Source organism: Rattus rattus, chromosome 5 (genome assembly GCF_011064425.1).
Source record: "Rattus rattus isolate New Zealand chromosome 5, Rrattus_CSIRO_v1, whole genome shotgun sequence".
Lineage (NCBI taxonomy): Eukaryota > Metazoa > Chordata > Mammalia > Rodentia > Muridae > Rattus > Rattus rattus.
The window spans coordinates 5596025-5618846 of record NC_046158.1 but is presented as its reverse complement, the minus strand read 5'-3'; the positions used below and the strand labels follow the sequence as shown (position 1 = coordinate 5618846).

Genomic DNA, 22822 nt, shown 5'->3' with positions numbered 1-22822 from the left:
TGCATTTCCATCCAGATTACCCAGAGAGCTCATACCTCTGAGTCCTCCCCTTAAGATCAGGTAAAGCATCTTCAAGTTGAAGGGTAAACCCCGCCTAACACCCCTGAGACCACACAACCACAGCTACTTTCCCTGGAAAAAGGAGGGGTGGGGGAGGGATAAAGCAACAGAGAGACGCGGAGAAAGGCTAAGACTTGAGAAGGCATCTGTAGCCAGAAATCCCGGGAAACTAGGAATATGAGAGACAAGGGGCGGATTGCCCAAGAGCAGTTGCGGGAGTGAGGCAGGGTCTCTAAAGAGCAGAAGGACACGGCCAAGGACAACAGAGGCATTGGGTCTGGGGTATTTGGTACAGCTGGGTCAGAAGCCTCAAGCATACCAAACCCCAGTGCGCCACCTCGCCGGATTCAAACTGTCCCATCGAGGGCCTATTCTCCTGCAGTCTTTGCTGTGTCCAGAGATGCTCCGCCGCAGACCCGGGACCCCTTAGGCGCCTCTTCCCGTCCCTCTGCCAAATCGCAACGCCTGTACTTTTCCAGCTCCCTCTTTCCCTCTTGAAATTGAAAGTTATTGAGGTCGCTCGGGGTTGTTGCTCCTCCCCCCCCTGAGCCCCCCGGCCCCCTGCAGTCGTCCCCCTCCCCTCCCTCCCCTCCTCCCTGTATGGGGTGCTCCCAGCCCTGCCCAACACTGGAGCAGCTCCTGCTCGGAACGCCAGAAACAGCTCGGATCTCTCCAGCGCCCCTTGGCCATGGTCGTGGTACCCACTGTGTCCGCTCCCCTGCGCTCCTGGGGTCCCTGCCACTGCCGCAGCCGCCACAGCCTCTAAGCCCCAGGGGCCACTGCTCGCCCGGATCCCGCCCGCGGCCGCCGCCGCTGTGCAACCGAGGCTAACCTGCCGCCAGCCAGGAGGCTCCTGCAACCTTCGCTCGTGGCGATGACAGCCACCCCAGAGCAGCCGGCTGTGTTCAGACAATTTGAGAATGCAATTGTTGGTTTCCCTGTCCACCCGTCCCGCTTCGCTTGCCATCACAGCATGCCTGTTGGATCTCAGTGAAGAAGTCCGGCTGCTCTGGTTTTCCAGCTCTCCATACAGACTCGCCTAACACCTACATACAGATTTTTAAGAACATTAAACATAACTAACAGTGAAAGAAAAAGGAGAAAAAGAAGGGTAACATTACTGGGTTACTATGCACTTGCGACTGATTTCTTGGTTTTTTATCATTTTGAACTTTATGGAATACATCGGCAGCCAAAACGCCACCCGAGGAAGGCGCCAGCGAAGAAGTAAGTGCGGGGTTTTCTTTTCTTTTCTTTTCTTTTTTCTTTTTTCTTTCTTTTTTTTGGGGGGAGGGGAGAGAAGGTAGTTGTTTATTTTCGTAGTTGTTTTGGTTTTGGTTTGCGTTGTGCCTTTGCTCCCTTCCACCACATTCACCTGTCAGGTTGTTTTGCCTGCCAGGAGTCACCCGCCAGAGGAAACGGTCTTTCCGACCTACACCCTATGCGTCCCATAGGAGACAGCAGTTCAGGCACCGGCTCTCCTGCCCCAGCATACAACAAGCCAGTGCCGAACTCCGCGCACCCGGGGCTAGTCTGGCTCCCGCCCCCTTGTAATTCAAGATCTGGAAATCTTCGTTTCTTTCTTAGATTCACTCTAGGGATTTGTGCTTTTCCTTTGAGGCTCCGACGGAGGCCTAAAGCCCCGGGCGGCTGGGTCACCCTGCCTTCGGGTTGCTTGATTCTGGAGCCACGCGACGTAGGATCACCCCTAGTTCCCGCCTGGCTCAGGGGAACCTTGGCTGAGACCCCCAGGCTGCTTTATCGTAGTCAAGTCAAGCATCCTGGGGCGGGCCCGAGGGACAGCGAGCAAGCGCCGGGTGCTGCCGCTTCCCACCACGCGCACATAGAGTGGCACTGAGGCGCCAGCGCTTGCACGACTGTCTGAGGAGCTGCCCCATGTCCCATGCTCCAGGGTCGGAAGGCAGACGGACTCTAGAGGTTCAGAACTTCAGTCACTTTCATGCCTTGCCTGTCCCCACGTGAATGCTCTGGCCACCTCAGGCTCTCTCAAGCGGGTCCCCCTGAGACAGACGCATACTGAGAGTGGGGTTCCCCCCTGAGCTCATCTCCCTTATGTCCCGGCTGTGTGAAACTGTGCCTTTGCTGGCATTAAACGGTTCCCTCAGGGCAGCCTCCACCTAAATTGGTCTGAGGCAAGCCGGCATCTTTCAGAGATCCTAACACAGATGCGAGGGTGGTTTCTCTATTTGTTCCCCCCCGGGTGGCCCGGCACCGCTGTTGTCAGTGTCTGCAAAGGGAGTACTTTTCGCAGAGCTATGGGCGATCCTGGCTCTACAGAGGGCTCTAGGGCCCCCGGGGTAGCTACTAAGGGAAAGGAACAGAAAACACCCAGTAAAGCTTTTGCTTTGGTAGCTTGGACCTGGGCGGCTGGTCAGCCCACGACCTTGTCTGGTCCCCAGATGAGATTTCTTTCCAAAGTGTCCAACCCGCAAAACCGGTCAGGAATGCTGGCAGCTCTCAGGACATACAGCACTTGTGTGGGGTGGAAATTTAGCAATCTCCTCTCACCACTGTTTGTCTCTGTCCTGGTCCTGGACGTGAGGGTCCCCTGAAAGCTCCCTTTGTACCGCTAGCCTAAGCCAGACAAAGTTTGATTCACCTGAAAACTGCCTTTAAAAATCGTGGCTGGGCGAGAACTCCAGAGGCTTAGAGTTGGCCCCATTGCCTTTAAGGATCGCGTCTCAGCGCAGGAGGGCCTAAACTAAACATGTCAGGGCATCCGATTTATTATTCTTGGCCTCTGAGTGGTTTGTATTCTCTGCAACCCTCCCACCCACTCTATCGCTCAGGCCCTGCTGCTGAGGCATACTGAAGTGGCAGCCTGGGGGCCCAGAGGTCCGCATAGCCACTCTCTCAGGCAAGCTAGGTCCGCTGGGCACCGAGTTTCGGAGGTCAATGGGGAAAACAAAGCCAGGAGGAACATAGCTGTTTGCCCCGCATCGCTCATGCCAATGTACTTATCCCAGTCCACTCCATCCTGGTAGTGTCCCGACCTTCGACCCTCGACCTCGGAGTCACACACTTGCCGGGATGGGGCAGGGTCTGTGTCTCAGTGTCACTGGTACCTGAGTTTCTGGGAGTTGGGAGGCTTCTGTTTCTGAAGGAAATAAAAGAAAGCAAAGATAGTTGGCTGTGTATTAGTTTCCATTTCCACACTCCTAAAGACGAGAGCGGGGAAACTCAGGGTGCGCACATCTGGGTTGGAACTGGGGCGATGATGTGTGAAGTCTAAAAGAGACTGCTTTTCTCTCTTCCTGTATCATCTCAAAACCAAGTCAGAGGCGCCCTCTGGTTGTGTTGCGGGGTTAAGAGAGAAAACGAAGTGGAATTGAGCTGAAATTCCAGTGATTCTATGGGAGTGGGTCTGGAAAAGCGGTCCCTCCCGCAGCTCCCCTAGTGCGGCTGCTCTTAAGTCTGCTTTTGCGGCTTGGTTGCTTCTGCAATCCTGGGAGAGGGGCGACCCCTTGCGTCCTCCGTGCAGACAGAAGAAAGATTTGGCAGGCGCAGCATAGCTCTTTGCACTAAGACCAGAAGGTAGATCCTTGTTAAATGTCCAGAAACTGGAAATTAACCCAGCCGGTTTATAAAATCACCTGGGCCGCGATTTTTAAAATATCTGAATAAAAACCTCCTTAATAGGACTTGGGAATATTTTTATAATGAATAAGGCAGTAGTCAAATTATTTTAAAACTGGCCAGACATTTTTTTTTCCACTATAAGGCAACTTAGGAGAGCAATTAAGCGTATCGCTTTTGCCTTGTAGTAAATAGTTTCATTTTCTTAAACGTTTAGAAATATTACTAATGAGAGAGGCAGAAAATTAAGGGTAAAAATAAAAGATTTCTGAAGTCTTTTGTTTTTTAAAGTGGTCTCTTAAATGTCTTAGTACCTAAGGTTCTTGCTAGCAAAGATTATAATTTATATTGTTAAACATGTTCAGGTATATAGAGTTATGCGAATATTCTTATTTTTCTCTACAATAATCAATATTCTATTGATCTCCACAAACCAGTGATTCTAATTATTAGAAGCTACCATTTTCTCTAGAAGAATATGCAATGTTTTCCAACAGAAGTCTCACACCTATATAAATGTCTGTATAATTATGGTGCGTAACCAACAAAATTGTACTGATTCTGATTGATATACGGTGGCTAGAGATGACAAAATAAGTTATTCAGGATAAAATGTAAAGCCCCTACTCAAAGAAGTCATCATTCAGAAGATTTTTGCCAGCAACCTCTACTTTGGGCACTGGACACTGAGTTACAAAACCTACCTTCCATCTTTGATCTCATTTCCAGCTCAGCCTTTGAAGTGCTGTAAAGTCCACCCTTGACTTTTGTGTTGCATGTTAGCATTTAAACATCATCTTTATCATAATTCTTTCCCTGTGCATCCCCTTTTCACCTGGATTATTTATGTGGGGGCAGAAACTGTCACTTGAAGTGTAGAAGCTGGTACTGCAGAATCTCCCTTCTGTTCAGAAGGGGTCTAAGAAACAGGACCCTACTAGCTGGCCAGACAGCCAGTCAATGAAACTTTTCTCCTTACATGAACCTCCCTGCCCTTTATATATTTATACGATGTGCTGACCTGCTATAGAGAAGCTATCAGGTCAGGATATGAAATAATTAACTTGATGATCTCAAGAGTATGATTTTCCAGATATGTTTAGATACTGGGCTACTCTGCTTAACTAGGAATCTTTATAAGTGTTGTTGCTATAATGCTGGCTAATGTCAAATAATTAATTACACACCAAATAGGACTAGAGTTTTTCTCATCTTATTATTTGATTATCCAGAAGCCTCAGTAGGATGATACTGCTCCAGAGGTCATAGCCTCTCTGCAAGAGGATATCAGGTACAATGTTCTTTAATTGTGGGCAACTGTTAATTTCATCTTAGTTTTTCAGATTTAGAAATTCATTATATGCCCCGCAATGAAAATACAGCTACTACAATCTGCAGAGAAAGAGGAAAAGAATCAAGAGTACCACAAAAATATTTGTTCTGATAATATACTTATTGGAATTGATTATTGCCTATGTTGACATAGTATAAGGTTCTGATGTGCTCTTGGTGGTTTTATTGCTGATCTTGGTAATCATATTAAAATCATGATAAAATAAAAACACTGTGAAGTTGAAATATTAATTTAATGTTTTATTTGGAGATTGGGAACAAAGTCTTTTTACCTTTCTTACCTGCATTTGTCACCTGTATGCTTCAGTTTTGAGAAAAACAGTTCGAGACAGATATGACCAAGATCTGCTGGAGAACGCGCACTCTGTGGCATATCACATGATATGAATGCAAATCAAAGATAAATGCAATTTCCTACGAAATAGTGGCAACACGAGAAGAAAAATGAAGTGCATTTCCCTTTCTAGCTCTAAAGCATCAGCAATTTGTTTCCCAAAATTCTTTGTTGTTATTCTATTTTACTTTCTGCTCCAGCAGAAAGATTTTACTGAGTGGCTTAAAAATTAGTGACTTGAAATATTGTCATCTTAACTCAACTCATTCTAAGGATTGGTAGAAGAATAAGTGAAAAGAATTTCTCACAGTCATTTCAACATTCCTTTGAACCTGCAACAGGAACAGTATTTCAAATTGTACGTAGATGGGCCATTTCTCCAAGGAAAGGGTTCCCTGGCTTTTAATGTTCTACAAATTAGGTCTCCAGAAAGCAATGAATTGAAATTACAACATGCAATAAAATTTGATTTTAAGTTGTTACAGTAAAACCCTTGCTACATTACTCCAAAACCACTTTCATAGACATTTGATCCTTTCAGATTATTTGAATCTGTGTAGGTATCTCCAAATTGCTACTAAATGTCTAAAAATATTTTTTAGTTAAATGTCTAATCATTTAAATATGTGTAGTGTTTTTCATCCTTCATAGCAAAGCATTTCAGAACCTTACATAAATATTTAATACCAAAACATTTCTCTGAAATTACATAAACTTTCAAAAATACTATTACACAGACTCTAATTTTCTATTTTTTCCTCTTTATCATTCTTTAAACACTCAAGTTGGTATTTCCCTGATCTCTTCCTCTTACTCACTATTGACTCATATACCTATTCCTACTCACCACAAAGGTCATTCCAAATTCACAGTGAATTCACGAAATGCCAGAACAGTGCATATTGTGTTTCATGAAATGTAAGAATCAGGGGTTGGGGATTTAGCTCAGTGGTAGAGCGCTTGCCTAGGAGGCGCAAGGCCCTGGGTTCGATCCCCAGCTCCGGAAGAAAAAAAAAAAAAAAAAGAATCAACCTTCGTTGCCATTAGAAAACTATCATTAAGTTTTGAGAATATAGCAAGACTTAGTCATGAGAGTGTATAGCAATTTTATTTGACTTGATAAGGTTGCTTTCCTCTTATAAGATATTGTTCAGTAGTGTTATTTACAAAACAATAATTTGAAATATATTGATTCATAAGATAAGTAGATTTTTGTCTTGTTTTTGATTTTGTTGGAAAACATAGATGGCTTTCTTTGTTATATTTTTTAAACACTTACAATGAGTAGATCACCTTAAAAATTACCAAATTACCATCTATTGAGCCCTCTAGTAGATTTGCAGAGCTTTGCAATTAAGCCTTAATAAAAATACATGAATATAAATATGAATATGAGGGGAAATGCTGGAGATGTTTTGTTTGTTTACTGTACCCAATCATACGTTTTATTTCAGAAGCAGTACTAGCATTCTGATTAAACTGTTCATAAATCAATACTAAAAACAATGGAATTATATATAGCCCATTATTCAAAGGTTAGAGTTTGTCAAGAACACTATAGTTTGTAAAGAATGACTGGGTGTCACTGATGGTAAGAACTCCCATTTTTCCAGCTGAAAAATTTTAACAACGTGACACTTAAATAAAATATCTGAAATCATCACTTACGCGAAGAGTGCTCATTTACAAAGCATCCAGTTGTGGTACCTCTTACTTGCTAAGACCATCTCCGCCTTAACTATGAGGTCAGCAAGAGATGTTGCGACCAATTGTTTACACTAAAATTTGGGGATTCTTTAAATGAAATTTAGTGGTACCAAAAAGCTTCTCACTCAATTATATAGATAAGATCATAAGGAGATATGATCATAAGATCATAAGGAGACTTGTAACCTTATGTTTTATACAAAATATAGCCTACCTGTTCAAAGCACTGTCTTATATGGTGTTACAAATGACATTTTATGATTGGTAAAATGCAAATTTCATGTTTGTGATAGAGACTGAGCCCTAGAAGGGAGAATCCCCAGTGAGCATTAGGAAGAGTGGAGTGAGAGCTAAAGACCTTGATACACAATCCAGCATAGTCACAAGTGTTTAGATGACCTAAGCAAGTCCCTTTACCTAAAAAATGCTAGACAGTATTTTTCCATGACAAAATAAAAGGGTTGATTATTTTTAAAGTCATTAGATCTATATCATCCAATAGTCTTAACAACTATTAATCTTTTTGTGTGGAAAAAAAAAGTCATGAGCAGAGAGCTAAATATTCCTTCTAAATGTACTCATCTTAACTGAGTTTATCAGGTAAGTGATAAGAAAGCAAACAAATTCATTCCTTTGTAATAGGTAAATTTATCCCAAAAGACCTATTACAGAGATTGACTGCGTGACGTTGTAAAGTGGAGAATGGGTTACATGTGACATTCTGTATCTTTCTCATATTGCAGTGTCTGAAAACCACAGCCAAGGCTTAAATTAGCAAAGTCAGGCAGGCTCATCTTGTCCCTAGCCTTAGTATCCTTGGAGCTGGCTCAGAGTGGCAAGCAGAGGATGTTCTGTTTCCCTGTCCTGATAAGTGCTTAGAGATGGCCTATGACGATAAGGAAAAGTTAACTTTGTTGATTTACTTTTAAAGACAAAAGGCCTACATTATGACATGGGATGATGGGGCCAGATAATACAGTAGATGACTCCATTTGATGAAATAAAGAGTGCTGGGCCCTTAATTTGGTAGGAAGAAGCAAGACCATATTTGGTATCAATTTAGAAGCCTAAGGATTCAGATGTCCGTCAATGGGAAAATGACACAAAGACAGACAAGAATAAGACAAGTAGGTTTGGTAAGAAACTGACTTTGCTTTTGAACTATCTTTAGTGGGGAGCTAAGAGGACACTTAGGACTTGAGCTCTAATTTCAGAATGTATCAAGGGTTGAAGTCAAGGACAGCAGTATCACTCATAAAAAAGGATGGCTGGGCACATGAGATTAAAAACATGGGTGCCTTCCTTTACTTATCAGTTTGTTTGCTAGCCTCAAGACTGCTTCCTGCAGTGTCAGTGAGCTTACATTAAATCTCATTCTAGGGGTTGGGGATTTAGCTCAGTGGTAGAGCGCTTGCCTAGCGAGCACAAGGCTCTGGGTTCGGTCCCCAGCTCCGGGGGGGGGGGGGAAGTAAATCTCATTCTAAATGCTCTAATGTATTATTTCCAACTGCGCTTTCTCATCTATAGTACTTTCTGTTGTGTAAAAGAATGGTGGCTGCTGTCACGAATGATAGTTCCAAACTGTCCAATCCTGCAGCTGAAGATGAGGAAGGCTTGGAACCTTTAATACCTATGTAACTCGCTGCTTTGCCACAGATCATAAGGAGACTTGAAAGGTTTCATAGTAATGGAAGATATATTCATATAAGGTACTGACTGGCTTGTGACCTACTGGACCTAGCATCCCACAGTAGCATTGCTACTTTCAGTAGATTTCTCAATGAGCATGTGCTCATTTCAGGATGGAATAAAATCTGAAGGCATCTAGTTACTCCTCTCCACTGAGCAGCATCCCCAGTGCATTATTTGACCAGCTATCGTAACAGTCAGGTTTGTGGTTTCTCACTAGCTCCTTCCATTAATTCTGAGGCTTCATAGCTAAAGGAGTATATTTTCCCAGTGTTTTAATGACTTGGCAGAAGTATGAGTTGGATTTAGCCTACCTTTGAACTAAAATTAATGTGTAGTAACGTAGGCTACATAATCACTCCCCAAAATTGTTTCTAGAAATATGCTCATGAGCATAGTTGTAACTACATCCGGGTAGAAAGTGCATTCCTGAAAGTGACTGGTGAAATAGCCTTCTTACTACTACATAACAAAATCTATTACCACACAGTGTAGAGTACGAGAATTCACCTCCCTGGCATGTATTCAATCAAGCTAGAAAAAGATGACTGCTTCTCATTACTACCAAGGAACCTTACAACCGGAGAGCATAATCACCTCGACAAAGGCTGTCCTGCACACAGAGCAAGTGTCCTTTCAGCAGGGAAGTGGTAAAATAACATGTCCAAGTATGTTATATGCCTCATAACCAAGTACAGCTTCACAAGTGTCAGGGCTGCAGTCTATATATTTTCTATAGTACACAATTGCATTTGTCTATTACAGTGCATATTCTGGTAACAATAAATAAATTCCTTACGTATCTTCTCACCTCTCAGTAGAAACCCGTTCCCTGAATACGTTCACAAAAATGGCCTCATTTAGCTGTCACACCCACTCTAAATGGAGTGTAGAGCTTCGTTTTTTCCATTGCTTATCAATTATTATTTACTCTGTTATCAAAGAGATGAGTCTCAGTTCCTAGTTTAGAGTTCAGCTTTAACTTCAAAGCCAGGACTTCAGAGAGTCGCCCTCTTTCCACTCTAGAGGCACTGGGCACACAAGGCATTGTTTTCAGTCCCACTTTAGACTTTCGTCATCTCCCACTCAGTACTTCCCTTTGTCCTCTTCCTCCTAACCTTCCACATAGACAGTTTCTAAACAAAGTCGCTGAACTTTATTTTTATCACAAGCAATAAAATTACACCATTTATTTGATGTACTCTAAAATCCTTCTCCTCAAGTATGTCTTTACATGTCCAAGACAAGATTTACTTAGTCATGGAGAGGTGGGCAAAGCTGTAATTCTGGAATTAAATGTCAAAAGCTTTGTAGATAATTTACAGTCACAATTGGCATTTCCCTGGCTAGTTTCTTTTGTTATCCAGAAAGCTATCTTTATGATGTTTCATAAAATCTGTTATTTATATTACTTTCACCATGAACATTAGTAATTACCTCCACTCTGAATTTTTGCTTTAGGGGCTTTGATACAAGAATCCTGATGCTGGGTTCATACTAGAATCACCTGGAGATCTTTAGAAATAAAAACAAGACAAAATGATGTCATCTCTGGAGATAGGGCCCAGATAATCTTATTTTTAAACCTAGTCCGGTGACTCCAAATCACAGCTGAGAGTGACATATTGTCGGACCCTTAATTCAAGAATAGCCTTTACAGCTTGGCAACTGTTGAAAACTATGCCAGCTTTATGAGGGTTTGACAGACAAAATCAACCTGTGGGGAGCATGATAGCGGCTAAGGTATGTACCACCTGAACAGCAGAGAGCATCTCTGTGCACGGTGTTATTTCTCAATAGGAAATTGATAAACTCAAGACACTGACTGTGGAAAGCAGGGCTATCTAAGAGAGAATCAATCACTTCATTCTAAAAAAGAGCAAAGTGCCTGCAGGAAGGCCTGGTAGTGACCTTACCAGATGCTGTCTCCCTGCAACAATGCCTTTGGGAGAAGATGATTGCACTGCTGTGGTAGGGGAGACAGTGAACAGAGCAACTGTGGAGGCAAAGCAGGGTATAAGCCGCACTCAAACTTTTCTCTGAAGCTACTTAATAAACAACTGCTGGCTTTTTGGTTTTATTGTTTGGGTTTGGTTTGGTTTGATTTGGTTTGATTTTTATGTCTTACCCCTCCTTGATGTCAGGAAAATCTTAATGCAGAGGCAACTGCCTAACAGGAGGTAAACATTCCTTTCTTTTATGGTCTCTGACTAGCTTGGATGGACTACTGGTGATCACTAACACTGCTATAAATAGCACGGGTTACACTCTATCCAATGGATGAAGTTTTATGGAAGATCATGAATTCGCAGATGCCTTTATTTTACTCATCTTCTGCTCTTCTCTAAGCTGTTGTCTTCTTTAAGTCTTGTTTATTATTCTTTTCTAGTCCATGCAGAAATTTTGAACCTTGCCATAAATTAGGGAAAGCTCCATGTAAAAACGAGGTGGAAGTCTGGGCTTCCTGTCAGATTTCATTGTGCTTGTTAAAGGGGGCTCTTTGGGAAATTTTGGGTTGCAATGAGTCACTAGGCCAAATCCCAATAACCACAATTGCCAGAAGTAATTAGACTGAAGAAAGCCAGGCTTCTTGGAGGAGGGTCATCATAGCATGCTTGAGACATTGCTGCACGGTCAGACCTAGTTACTTGTCCCTAAGGATTGGGAGCAATACTAAGCTTCAGAAAGCAGGAAACCCACAGAAAACAATACTTTTCCACCAACTTTCTTCTCAATAGGTTATTCACCCTAAGCACGCACAAAATGAAAATTTGTCACTAGCACTGCTGGCGGCACCGTGAGTCACAGTCCCCATGAACCACCTGTATGTCTGCGAGAGTCAAAACCCACACAGAGAACTCCTGCTGTCACCTCCCTCAACTCAAGTCTGCACCTCCCTTCCTACAACGATTAAAAAGAGCCCCAGGAATTAAGTCTTTGTGAAAGAATTATCTGACGGAGGAAGAAAGGAAAGAGGAAAAAAAGAGAAATCCTCATAAGCGTTCTTAGGTCAATTTAGACATAATATTAGTGAAAGGACAATTATCGATAAGAAAATGGTAACCCATTACTGCAGGACGGGAGTGCTGAGATCTGCACTTAGAAGCAAGGGCTAAGGGCAGATCTAGGATTCCTTGTACCAAAAGAAAAAAAAAAGCCTGTTGGAAATTTAGTATCCAAGCCAGTAAGTACACATGATCAAGAAAGAAGTGAGGCTGTCTTTCAAAAGTTTCAGTATAAGAAACAACAAGATTGTTAAATCTTTCCATTCAAGAAACACAGATGGATCTGTGCTCAATAATTCAGAGGAAAGTTGCCTTTGAAACCACTGGCAAACTCAAGTGGCTATCGCCTCATATGATGGAACTTTAATTGAACAAAACCTCAAAGCTTCCAGAACTCATTGTCCTTAAATTTTCAAATTCCTTCCTAATTTAGAATGACGTTTCTGTGTATCCCTTTACTACTTTGATCTCAGGCTACTACTAGATCTTCGTTTAAACATACGGAAGCAAATGATAACTTTTTAAATACACAGTCGAATTAATTTGTTGATCAGATTTATTTTTTAATTTTATTTTTTCAACTGGCAATCTCCAGGTATCTTGGCAGATGCAGTCTGTCGTTGTATATAATACATACATGTCCTCATAATGAGGTGCAGTGAACTGCTTGTCATTGTGTCCAATATAGGAGAACCATAGCCTTTGGTTTGCATTTGACAGTAATCTGGGAATAGAAACATACAGTCTCGCTTCCCCAGTTGAGCTACAAAGGTGTTTTTTAATGATTCCCACTACCCCAGCCATCTTCAGCACGCAGAGACAGACACACTGAGAACCATTTGTCAATGACTTGGATATTCTTTTCGTGATCTAAAGGAAATGTCTCTAATTCTGAAGATCCTTATGAAATAGTTCTTAGCCAAAGAACCTGATTTATAGCTTACTGGGGGAGAAGTGATCCAGCTCAACAGAAGCATGTTGCTTTTATGTTGGTATTTATCTCAGTGGATGGTAGTCCTCTCCCAGCACATAAAGCCTGCATACCGATTCCACGTAGCAACTGCCATTAGAAGCACTGCTCAGAATAAGTTTGAAAGTTTGATGTTTCAACATATTTCTACATGTTTCTTTCTTCATGGGCAGTTTATTGAGTCTCCAAAACCTATGTGTTTTCCCTTCTTTAAACCTGGAACCAATGGTCATTATTACAAGTCAATAAACTAAAGTGGTTCTTCAAACGTCTTACTTGACTTGCTTTTTATAACTGAAGTACCTTCTATTAATATAAACTCTTCATATTCTATCAGGAAGCTCCCTAAAATTCAGAGCTGCTTAAAATTATATGAGCAGAAATCCCCTTTCTCCCCCTCTACCAGCCCTCTCCTTCTGGAGGTATGCCAGCAGTTTCTCACCATTCATCCTGACAACTGTTCTGTTGTAAATATTTAAAGAAATCCTTTCCATTAGAGATTAAACAAAGTATAAGTAATTGCCCTGCAATGATAGATCTTTATTAATGTTTGCAATAGCGGATCTTATTTCATCTGATGCATAGATGCTAACACCATCAGGAAGGACCAAAGGAAAAGGAGCCAAGACAGGAATTACAGTGTACTGTATGTAATCTGAACTGCAAAATGCTGGTTTTCCTTGATCCGTCCAAGGCTTGCACTTAAATAATGCACATAGTGTAGAGAAAAAATGAATTCATTAAAAGTTCAAAATACCAAAAATAAGTTACGAATGATTAAAATGACCGAAAAGATAGGGGGATTACAAATCTGTTTATTCCTGAAATAGCCCCTTTGCAATTTCCCACGTGCTCATCAGACTTAAGCAACATGTGTGCGGTCTGCTCTCACATAAGCTCTCATTTCTCTGTTATTGCTCAGGAGTTAGCCTTAAAGGAGATAAGGGCTGAGCTCTCCTGATGATAGACAGTATCTCTGTTAAAATGCTGTCGCCCTCAGCTTTGAGGAGCAAGCTTCCTGTCCACACAGATTTTCTTGTAATGAGTACACACTGGTTTCCCTCAGCATCAGGGGAATTGGTTAGAGTCCAGACTTCAGGTGCTCAGGTCTCTTACGAAATCAATACAATACTCATACACATCCCCCAGCATGTTTAAATTATCTCTTAATGACTCATATTACTTAGTACTTACAACTGGTTGCTATGCTGTATTTTTAGAGGAAAAATAACAAAGAAAAAGGGTAGGTAAGTTTAATACAGACACAAGCTTTTGAAAATTATTTTAAGGTCTCACTTGGCCATGTAGCGTCATGGGTGCAGAGAGATAAGCAGGCTAAGCATGACACAGCTAAGCAATTTAACCCTTTAAAGAATGTCACAGGCTGACCTTCAGATTATCAGTGATCTTATTGTGTGGGCTGGAAAATAAGCACACGCCTTAGAAAACATGTTTATCCTTCCTCTGACAATGACACTAAAATACAAAAATCTGTCTGTTTGAACAGAGCTTAATGGTTGACAATTCACAACCTAAGAGTTCTTGTTGGGTCTCTGTTTTTTTTCTTTATAAATTAGATTTTAAGGACATTTGCATTAATATTATTTCTTATGAAAAAAGTTACAGAAATCAGATGTGTAGGTGCACACCTGTGATTGCAGAGCTCAGGAAATGACAGAAGGTATTGTTCTGTGAGTTCAAGGTCAGCCTAACAACTGTCCCAACATCTACACTGAGTTTTTTTCTTCCTATGGTTCTGATGTCAAATGTATAGTATTTACTAAACTGGTTCAGATTGGAATCCTGGTTATGTAGCACGATTTGACAAAGAAAATGATAAATAGGCTCTATGGGATATAAATCGAAACCTCCTAAACTCCATTGTAAGAGACCTCAAAACCTGTGTTTTCTTGAGTTTTGACAATAGTGAGAGACGACTCAGAGGAAGAAGGCAAAGACATTTGATTTATAATTGGTAGCCATAGTTTCACAACTCATTTAGTCTCTGATTAGGCTGTAGCCACTATTAAATGGGTCTACTACTTCTTCATTTGCCTGAGAGAAGGCTACTGGCCTTAAGTCCTTTCAAGAGTGACATCAAAGAGATCTTTTTCTCTTTGGAAGGATGAACATGCTCTAAGCATACAAATTTATCTATCAAAGCTTCATAGAAATGGAGTTAGGGCTTAAATTTAAAAGTATAAGTTTTTCTTCATATGTCTGAAGACTTTTTAAGACTATATTTTAAGAAGATAAGCCAAAACCAATCTTCTGGGCTTCTGGGGAAAAGTACAGGGCAAAAATAAAACTCAGCTTAGTCCTTCCTAGTTAAAATAGCATACATTTCATTGAATAGCTATTTATTTAACATTTATCATGCTCTAGAGCTACGAAAGTGACTCAGACACACCAGAAAACTTCTCCTGCTGTATTCTGAATTTGTTAAAATATTGAGTTAGAAGCCACAATTGTGTGTGTGTGTGTGTGTGTGTGTGTGTGTGTGTGTGTGTGTGTGTGTGTGTGTGTGTGTGTGTGTAAAAAGCAGAATGCTTACGTCCCAATTCTAAGTAGTGGCATGCTCATTTTTAGGTCTGTTTGAATAGAAATGTGATTATATTGGAAATGAGTGAGTCCAACTCATATCCAGATATTTATCTGGAGAGCAGCATTGTGGATATGAAGCACAAAGATGGGAGGAAGCAAAGCCTAAAACACTGGAATTTATTGGGCCTTTCAGCATTTTCTTGTCTTTAAATTTATGGCCAATGAATAGGCGTCATCACTTAGTGTGACCTTTGTGACAATCACAGGAAGTATGCTATGCGTACTGTAAACGTAGTTGGCATTGTTAGGTAAAGCTCGTAATGAAGTGGCATAGTTTGGCTGAGCAAATTTCCATTTTGGGTGCACTGATTGATTTCAATAGCTGAACTTTCACACCCCTTCATTAACTGGAATTACTTTTTACCAAACAAACTGAAATATTTAATGTTTAAAAATCTTGCATTTTTGTTCAGCAATCCAAGGCATTTCTCGAACCTTTTATGGTCACCAACCAACCCTTGACCACAACATGGAATCTACAACCAAATTTACTTAAAACTCTAGCTTCGCAAATGCACATCAACACACTATTTAGATGTCTACTGTAAATCTGTTGGTGATTTTCCTAACACCAGTTTATAGCTTTAAAGAGTTTCCTTCCTAAAATATAAAGACATGAAACCAATTTGTTTGAGATCTTTTCTTATTGTAGTTTATAGTTAACTCACAGAGGATTTTAAGTAAAGAAACTTTTCACCTGTGTTATTTTGTGTTACTCCATGCAACAAATATATGAAACACGGACAACTGTCTGATAAGTAAAATCAAAGGAGCACATGAAAAGGATACAGACATTGAAGAGGCAAATTTTAACCTAACAGCCTTCACTGTGACACTCTGCTTCTCATAAAGCCTATTAAAGAGGATACTCCGGGGCAGGGGAGGTTAAAGGAGGACATCCTTCAGCACTGGAGATGCGAATACCACTTTTACTTCATTAGACAAAAGTCAGTCTGAGACAAGGAATAAACCTGGATAATTGGCAGGGTTGTTGCTGGGAAGTAAAAAAACATTAAATGGTTTTATAGTAGAAGATCAATGAGATCAGAGCTGGGATTTTGAAATGGTTATTCTGGTTGCTAATTGGCATCAGTAATATTGGTGAGAAAGAAAAGTTATAAGCTCTGTGCCTTACAGACAGACAATGTGGAGAAAAGTCTGACTGGAAATAGGGTTCAATAGGGCTTCACGATTTCTGACTTTAGGAACTACATGGTGGTGATTGTTGCGACAAACTTCGCAACTTTGTTTAATTTGTAGCCCTTTTCAAGAGAACTGCCTGTTCTTACACTGAAGATTTACTTCACGTGTTCTCCATTTTCTTACTGAAGGGCATGTTCCCAAGGTCACAGTAGGCTACTTCCCTGTTCTATCATTTAGGACAAAGCACCATTTTAGAAAGCAGATGATTCTTACGAATTATTAAACTTCTCATCAAGTTAGCAGCCTGACATCAAGGATGTTCTTATTCTATTCTTGGGGGTGGAGGGCCTTGTAACTGTTTCTAGGCTGGTAGAGTATCAGGGCGATTGTCAGCAGCAGCTTATTTCACTGTGGTTTGCATGAGATATAACTGTGTGTGGTGTGTGTGTGTGTGTGTGTGTGTGTGTGTGATTACCTGAGTTGCTCAATATACTTTTTTTTTTTTTTTGGTTCTTTTTTTCGGAGCTGGGGACCAAACCCAGGGCCTTGCGCTTCCTAGGTAAGCGCTCTACCACTGAGCTAAATCCCCAGCCCTCAATATACTTTTAAAATGGACAGGGCAGGTTTAGCCACACTCATCTAACAAGATCCAGAAATATCATTTCTACAGTATTTTATTACAAACACAGTAAGCAGCAAAAAATATAGCATGAAGGGAGGAAATTTACTATTTCCCCCCAGTGCAAGTATGTAAGTTTTCCTACACTGCATAAATCCCCAAATATTTCCACTGAAATATCTAATATTTTCATAATTTCTTTGGGTTTGGCTTCAACAGCATGTAGGCTAAGGGAAATCTTTGTTACTTGTGAAATTTTTACTGCTTGAAAAGAAATTTCCTAGCAGATCATTAAGGGCCCGTTCAATCAAATTCCCATCATGGGAAAAAAGAACTCTTTAGGCAAGACCATCATGTTAAAGGAGAAAGGAGAAACTGAGGCTCTATATAAGAAAAGTTTGAATAAATATTTCCATAAAATAATTATGTATATAATTCATATGAATAATTAATAAATATATGAACATTTATCCAATTAGGCATTTATGCTTCTATAAGTTAGGAGTTAACAAGTTATGCAGATCTTAGTGGTCTCATTTGAAAATTTATAGAGAAGAAGATTTATAAGAACCTATTAAATTCCACAATCACAGCATCCTCATGAATCTTCTTTCTGCATATGTACCTAGTAACTTTTTTTATTTTTCTTGGATAATTTATGTATTTACATTTCAAATATTATCCCTTCCCCTGAAACCTCCTCCCACCTGTTTCTATGAGGGTGCTCCCTTTGCCACCCACCCACTCCAACCTCAACGCCCTGGCATTACCCTACATTGGGAAAACGAGCCTTCACAGGACCAAGAGCTTTTCCTCCTATTGATGCTGGACAATGACATCCTCTGCCACATATGTGGCTGGAGTCGTGGGTTCTTCCATGCGTACTCATGAGTTGGTGGTTTAGCTCTTATGGGGTCTGGTTGATTGATATTGTTGCTCTTCCTATGGTGTTAAAAACCCTTTCAGCTCCTTCAGTCTTTTCTCTAACTCCTCCATTGGGGTCTCCTTGTTCAGTCCAATGGTTAGCTGCAACCATCCTCATCTGTATCAGTAGGGCTCTGACAGAACATCTCAGAGACACTCATAACTGGCTCCTGTCAGCAAACACTTCTTGGCATCATCAGTAGTGACTGGGTTTGGTGGCTGCAAAAGGGATGGATCCCCAGGTAGGGAAGTCTCTGGATGACCTTTTCTTCAGTCCCTGCCGCACTCTTTGTCCCTGTATTTCCTCCCATGAGTATTTTGTTCTCCCTTCTAAGAAGGAATGAAGCATCCACATTTTGGTCTTCCTTCTTCTTGGGCTTCATATGATCTGTGAATTGTATCTTAGTTATTCCAAGATTTGGAGCTAATATCCATTTATCAGTGAGTGCATATCATGTGTGCTCTTTTGTGACTTGGCTACCTCACTCAGGATGACATTTTCAAGTTCCATCCAGTAGCCTAAGAATTTCATGTAGTCGCTATTTTTAAAAGCTGAGTTGTACTCCATTGTATAAATGTACCACATTTTCTGTAGCCATTCCCCTGTTGAGGAACATCTGGGTTCTTTCCAGCTTCTGGCTATTATAAATAAGGCTACTATGAACTTAGTGGAGCATGTGCCTTGGTTGTATGTTGGAGCATCATTTGGGTATATGCCCAGGAGTGGTTTAGCTGGGTCCTCAGGTAGCACTATGTCCAATTTTCTAAGGAACCTCCAGACTGATTCCTAGAGTGTACCTAGTAATTTTATTTACCTTCTCTCTCCCCATCTTTCCATTTTTCTGAATACTTTTCCTCCTAACTGATGACTAGGGCATGTACACAATGCAACTATCAGTAATTTGTCATGTCTTTATTTCTGTTGCGAAAACGTTCTAATTTATATTGTGTGACGTTTTCTAGATAGAAAAAAAAAGAGAATTTCTAAAACCATTATACATTTCTTGAACCAGAGACCATGTTTTATCACCATGCTATCTCCAGTCTCTGGGAGACTTCTATCAGCAATCGCTGAAACTCTTCAATTGGCAATGTGTGGAGATTCCATCCTTCGTGTCAGAGTACCCTGCAATGCTTCCTAAAAAGGAAAATGCTAAAATCTGCCTTCTCCATTCCCAAACCAAATTTTTTTAGAAGCAGAACCTAACTATTTGGATTTTAAACCCATCCTTGGGCCATAGACACATGAATACAGGCTATTTATGTGTTCCCGTATGTGCACAGGAATACTGGTGAGCTTGCAGACCTAAAAAGGATTTGGATTCTTTTGGAACTGGAGATCTAGGCAGTCTTATGTGCCCCCCCCCATTAACGCTGGGAACTAAACTCAGGGACACTGAAAGAGCTGTACCTGCCTTTAACCTCTGAGTCATCTCTTCAGCCTTACTGCTAATATTTTTATTATTCATCCTATCTGTCTTACTCTGTTAACGTCCTTGTCTTCGGTGAGTCGGTCACCCCATAGGCATTCCTTCCTGGAATGCAGTTCATGGGTCACCAGTAAAGCTCACAGTCTGTGTCTGTGCTCCTGACAAAGCAGCTTCTCTCTTTGATTCTTACTGAATTTCTGCCTGTCATGCTACCAGATTTCTTACATTACCAAGAAGCATCAACATATGCTCTCTTTCTGTCCTTTAGTATTGGCTAAATCTACCAGCTATCTCAAATTTACACGGACAGACAAACAGACTGTACAGCACAACAAATAGTCTTCTCCTTAGGGTTCCCTTGCTTTGAAACAGGTTGTCACTGTATATCCCGGCAGGCCTGGATTTGGTGTATAGACCAGTTTAAGAATAAAACATGTTGACTATGACGCCCAGCTCTACTTAGGATTCTTTTTTCTTTTATTAGTTCCTTGAGAATTTCACAAAGCATACTTTATTTATAGTCACCCCTTTTCACACTTCCCAGATCTACCACTCTCTCCCTACTCAACAAACTCATTTGAGGGGCTTCACTGCTAGAAAAAATTGATTCCGGGATCCAACTATTGGCCAATTGCCAATAGTTCCTCAGCTAGGGATCAGAATCCATGCCCACCTCCCATGTCCATGCTAGGATTTGGACTGGCTTGAGCCTGCTGGGGCTTGGGTATGCTGTTGCAATTACTGTGAATTAATATGCACGGCTGCCTTTCTGCAGCTGGAGGACACTACTTTCTTGTATTTATATCCACTACTTCCGCTACTTTTATTCTTTCTGCCCCTCTTCCACAATGGTAGAAGAGGTATGATATAGATGTCCCTTCTTAATAACTTGGATAGTTGTGCTTTTCTATGTTAATCACTGTATGCTGCCAGTAGAGGGTTCTCTAATGAGAGCTGAGAGATGCATTCATCTATAGGAATAACAATAAGCCATTAGGAGTTGGGTTAGTACTATATCTATTTAGCAGAATAATGATGGTAAGTTCTCCCCTTAGGCCTATGTCTATTTAGCCACAATTTCTTGGACCAACAATGTTATCATGGATGGATTTTATCTTGGAGAGCATAACTTACATTCATCCAGGAAGTCTGTTACCACTGTGACGTCGATGCCACTGTTGCCTCAGTGGGCATGCCTGTCTAAGCCAGTCATTATAATAGCTCAGAAGAGTCATACCTTGGTAAGATGGATGATATGTTTTATCTTCTAATAACGTGTATAGCACATTCTAGAACTATAACGATTATCCTGTAAGGATGAAGCTTCCAAGTGAGCACCATCTTGATTTTTTTTCATGTTCTGTGACTCAAATACATTGTCTCTTCAGCAATAGGTTCTTACTTTAAAGTTCTGGAGGGTCATCAATACAGCACTGGCATTGCAATATAGCAATAGCATTAGTCTGCAATGTTTGGGAGATTGGAATTGTGAAACCTCACTTGTCAACAACTCCATAAAAGGTACAGCCCATTCCTGGCACTGTTTTTTGTTGTTGTTGTTGTTGTTGTTGTTGTTGTTGTTGTTGTTGTTTTGTTGTGTTTCGTTTTTGCTTTGCTTTGCTTTGCCTTGCTTTTGTCATCTTTTGTTTCGTCATTCCATCATAAAGGGGCTTGTCTTAGTCAGGGTTCCTATTCCTCCACAAAACATCACCAAGAAGCAAGTTGGGGAGGAAAGGGTTTATTCAGCTTACACTTCCATGTTGCTGTTCATCATCAAAGGAAGTCAGGACTGGAGCTCAGGCAGGTCAGGAAGCAGAAGCTGATGCAGGAGCCATGGAGGGGTGTTACTTACTGGCTTGCTTCCCCTGGCTTGTTCTGCTTATAGAACCCCAAAATACCAGCCCAGGGATGGCACCACCCACAATGGACTGGGTCCTCCCCACCCTTGATCACTAGTTGAGAAAATGCCTAGCAGCTGGGTCTTAAAGAGTCGTTTCCCCAAGGGAGGCTCCTTTCTCTGTGGTAACTTCAGCTTGTGTCAAGTTGACATATAAAACCAGCCAGTACAGGGCTCCATCATAAATTGGTGTGTGTAAGCTTCTACAGTAGTGGATAGCTTTCCATGTGACCTTTTCAGAAGATCTTAAGTGTTATTCGTTCCTCCCTCTCCCTTCTTTCCCTCCTCTACGTTGTTCTCACCTCAACCCCAATTTCATCTTTGTTGTTCCATTAACTCCTTTAAACCTTTATATTCTTTTTCCCCTCTCTTGAATGACCACAAATGCTGGCTTGGATATGGGGGGGGCACTTATTCAGTACTAATGTAGTACAAACTGGTTCAGCCATTATGTAAATCAGTGTAGAACGTCCCTAAAAAGCTGAAAATAGATGGATCATGTTTCACCACTGCTCTATTGTAATAGCCAGTAAATGGAAACAGCCTAAATGTCCACCCATTGATGAATAAATAATGAAAGTATGACATATTTACACAAATGGAATACTGTTGCAGCTAAGAAAAGAAAAATTAGGAAATTTACAGACAAGTGGATGAAGCTGGACGCAATCATTCTAAGACAAATTCCTGAAAGATAAACATCACATTTTCTATCACTTGTGGGTATTTGCATTGGATTTGGAATATCTCTGGATGTCTAATTATTACTAAGGAGCAAGGGAGATAGTGTGGGGCTTCCAGCCGTGGAAGATAGAAGGTAGCAGTACTTAATGGATTTTAATGACATTATTTACATAACGTCAACCTTCTCAGAATTTATCAAGTAGATGTTCCTGTACTGCACATAGGCAACCCCAGATTCAAAATGAGTAAGCAACTTATGCCAAGATAAATAGCCAGATTTTTAACTATCTGGATACAGGTAATCTGAGTTGTTCATCTTTGAGCATTTGCTGGCTGGCAGAGTTAAGGCACTGAATAACTTGATTCTTAAATAAGTAGTCAGATTAGGAGATAAATATTAGCAATTGAGCTAGAAAAAATAGAAGCAGACTGTGGTCTGAGCGGCTGTGCACACTACTCTGTATAGAAGCAGACTGTGGTCTGAGCGGCTGTGCACACTACTCTGTTGGCCTCCCCTGGGAAGTGTGCAGGGCTCTTTTCCAAATGAGGCACCAATACAGGGAGTGCGGATCAAAGTTTGCCAAGTATCTTGCTCCGGAAGGTGCATTGCTATTCTTCTGTTCCATCCGCGGTTTCATGAATCTAGGAGAAACAGCCAGTGATTTTCTCCTCTCAGAACGCTAGATGTGGCACATAAAGCCAGGTATTTTTGTTTAATGATGTGCTTGCTATGCGCACATCTTCTTGTGCCTATTAAAACACCGCAAATCTCTTCCTGCTGTTTGCTTATGCTAAGGCTTCGGCCA

At 41.1% G+C, this 22822-nt stretch overlaps 1 protein-coding gene across 1 annotated transcript in view; it reads left to right on the top strand.

Moving 5' to 3' along the window:
* Window positions 1-1165: 1165 nt before the first annotated feature.
* Rspo3 (R-spondin 3) overlaps window positions 1166-22822 on the top strand; it is a 37182-nt gene continuing 15525 nt past the window's right edge. The window contains 1 exon segment of the mRNA XM_032901806.1: window positions 1166-1287. Within this exon segment, the coding sequence (XP_032757697.1) occupies window positions 1191-1287 (97 nt within the window). The 5' untranslated portion in view covers window positions 1166-1190.